Source organism: Meleagris gallopavo, chromosome 9 (genome assembly GCF_000146605.3).
Source record: "Meleagris gallopavo isolate NT-WF06-2002-E0010 breed Aviagen turkey brand Nicholas breeding stock chromosome 9, Turkey_5.1, whole genome shotgun sequence".
NCBI lineage: Eukaryota > Metazoa > Chordata > Aves > Galliformes > Phasianidae > Meleagris > Meleagris gallopavo.
Window position 1 is genome coordinate 2981244 of NC_015019.2, and position 2787 is coordinate 2984030.

Sequence of the window (2787 nt, forward strand, 5' to 3'; positions counted from 1 at the left end):
GCAACATGGCGGCGCGCGGCGCGCGGAGATGACGTCGTGACACGGAGATGTCCCGTCACGCGACAGGAGGCGGGAAGGCGCGAACGATCATTGGGAGACAGAGAAATAGGGGCAGGGACAGCGCAAGGACGGGGTGGGGATATGCAAATAAATCGCATTGCATGACGGGAGCACAGTACCTCACACAACGACTCCGCGTGGATCCCCGTGGGCTTCAGTATGTGGGACTCTGTGCGGAATCTGTGGTGCGGAGAACGGACCGGGAAAGAGCAGAACTGCAGTTTGGGGCGTGAGTCGTCGTGAGGTGCGGGCTGGTGGCTTGGCGTGGGGAGCGGGTCGGCGGGAGCAGAAAGCATACTTACCTGGCAGGGGAGACACCATGATCAGGCAGGTGGTTTTCCCAGGGCGAGGCTCATCCCCTGCACTCCGGGTGTGCTGACCCCTGCGATTTCCCCAAATGCGGGAAACTCGACTGCATAATTTGTGGTAGTGGGGGACTGCGTTCGCGCTCTCCCCTGGCATCTTTGGTCTAAACAACAGAATAGAGTGGGACGGGAGGGAGAAGGTGGGGTGGAGGTCGCTTTCTTTGGCTGCCAGCAGAGGTCAGCTCTGACACTACCGGCAGAAGATGCTTCAGAAGGCTGAACTGAAGATGGGCCTGCCTGGCAGGATGGGCTCCTGGCAGCAGAGCCTCCTGCTGACAAGAGGCATTCCTCAGGGATCGCTGTTGGAACCGCTGCTGTTTAACGTCTTTGTAGGCGACACGGACAGCGGGACCGAGTGCGCCCTCAGCGAGTCTGCAGGTGAGACCAAGCTGAGCGCTGCGGCTGACACCAGAGGGAAGGGATGCCGTCCAGAGGGACCCGGGCAGGCTGGAGAGGTGGGCCCGTGCCAACCTCATGGAGCTCAACAAGGCCGAGTGCAAGGTCCCGTTTGTGGCTCGGAGCAACCACAGGCATAGACGCAGGTTGGGTGGAGAACGGCTTGAGAGCAGCCCTGAGGAGGATTTGGGGCTGTCGGTTGACGGAAGACTCAACACAGCTGGCAGTGTGTGATTGCAGCCCGGAAGGCCGACCGAATCCTGGGTTGCATCAATAGAAGTGTGACCAGCAGGGCGAGGAAGGTGATTCCGCCCCTCTGCTCTGCTCTCCTGAGACCTCGCCTGCAGCCCTGCGTCCAGTTCTGGAGCCCCCAACACGAGAAGGACGTGGAGCTGTTGGAGCAGGACCAGAGGAGGGCCACGGAGATGATCAGAGGGCTGGAGCACCTCCGCTACGGGAACAGGCTGAGAGAGCTGGGGCTGTGCGATGTGGAGAAGAGAAGGCTCTGAGGAGACCTTATGGCAGCCTTCCAGTGCCTGGAGGGGCCTACGGGAAAGCTGGGGAGGGACATTTTGTAAGGGCAGGTAGCGACAGGATGAGGGGAGATGGCCTTAAACTGGAAGAGGGCAGATTCAGACTGGATATCAGGAAGAAATTCTTTACTGTGAGGGTGGTGAGACACTGAACAGGTTGCCCTGCGAGGCTGTGGATGCCCCTCCATGGAAGCATTGCAGGCCAGGCAGGATGGGGCTGTGAGCAACCTGGGCTGGAGGGAGGTGTCCCTGCCTACATCAGAGGGTTGGAAGAACGTGAGCTTAAAGATCCCTTCTAACACAAAGCGCTTTACGGTTCAGTGTTCTGTGAGTCAGCACCGCACACACTGCTTGCGTCTGCGCGCTGATCTGCGTAGCCCCGCCCCGCAGCCCCTCCGCCCTGCACGCTAACGCCGGGCCCGCGGCATTCAGGACTGCCGCGCTGCGCGGAGGGCGGAACCGGAATTGGGGATCAGCCGCCACGTGGAGACGCTGCGGTGCGATTGGCTGCCGGCGGCGGGGCCGTGCGTAACGGGGCGGGGCCATGCAATACTGCGCGCGCCGAGGCGCTCTTGTGAGCAGGGCTGCGGCGGAGAAGGCGTGGCCATGCAGATCAGTATGCAGATCACTTCGAGCGCGGCATGACGGGAGCGCAGTAAACAAGGAAAGGAACGCGCGTGGAGCCACTGGGAGCAGCGTGTGCCTCCGTGCGGGAATCTTGGAAAGGGAAGCGGTGCACAGCCGCGGCACGGGGCGGGTGTTCGGGGCGTGAGTCGCCGCGCGGTGCGGGCTGGTGGCGGGGCGTGGGGAGCGGGTCGGCGGGAGCAGAAAGCATACTTACCTGGCAGGGGAGACACCATGATCAGGCAGGTGGTTTTCCCAGGGTGAGGCTCATCCCCTGCACTCCGGGTGTGCTGACCCCTGCGATTTCCCCAAATGCGGGAAACTCGACTGCATAATTTGTGGTAGTGGGGGACTGCGTTCGCGCTCTCCCCTGGCATCTTTGGTCTAAACAACAGAATAGAATGGGAGGGAGAAGGTGGGGTGGAGGTCGCTTTCTTTGGCTGCCAGCAGAGGTCAGCTCTGACACTACCGGCAGAAGATGCTTCAGAAGGCTGAACTGAAGATGGGGCTGCCTGGCAGGATGGGCAGGATGTGCTTGGCAAGGTCGTAGAGCAGATCCTCCTGAAGGTCATACTGGTCCCCACGCGCGTTCCGTTCCTTGTTTAGTGCGCTCCGCCATGAGCCTTCTCTTCTCCACATCGCACAGCCCCAGCTCTCTCAGCCTGTTCCCGTAGCGGAGGTGCTCCAGCCCTCTGATCATCTCCGTGGCCCTCCTCTGGACCTGCTCCAACAGCTCCACGTCCTTCTCGTGTTGGGGGCTCCAGAACTGGACGCAGCGCTGCAGGCGAGGTCTCAGGAGAGCAGAGCAG

The 2787-nt window shown here is 61.5% G+C and overlaps 1 protein-coding gene and 2 non-coding genes across 3 annotated transcripts in view; 2 read left to right on the forward strand and 1 right to left on the reverse strand.

Moving 5' to 3' along the window:
- The first annotated feature begins 354 nt into the window (after positions 1 to 354).
- Positions 355 to 518, forward strand: LOC116216961. The gene has a single exon (XR_004160707.1). It is a non-coding gene; the product is annotated as a U1 spliceosomal RNA (small nuclear RNA).
- A 1118-nt stretch (positions 519 to 1636) lies between these two features.
- SLC5A6 (solute carrier family 5 member 6) overlaps positions 1637 to 2787 on the reverse strand; it is a 4130-nt gene continuing 2979 nt past the window's right edge. Inside the window, exon 14 of the mRNA XM_010715169.3 lies at positions 1637 to 1938. Coding sequence (XP_010713471.1) covers positions 1637 to 1938 — 302 coding nt within the window. The remainder of the gene's footprint in view (positions 1939 to 2787) is intronic.
- Positions 2188 to 2351, forward strand: LOC116216959. The gene has a single exon (XR_004160705.1). It is a non-coding gene; the product is annotated as a U1 spliceosomal RNA (small nuclear RNA).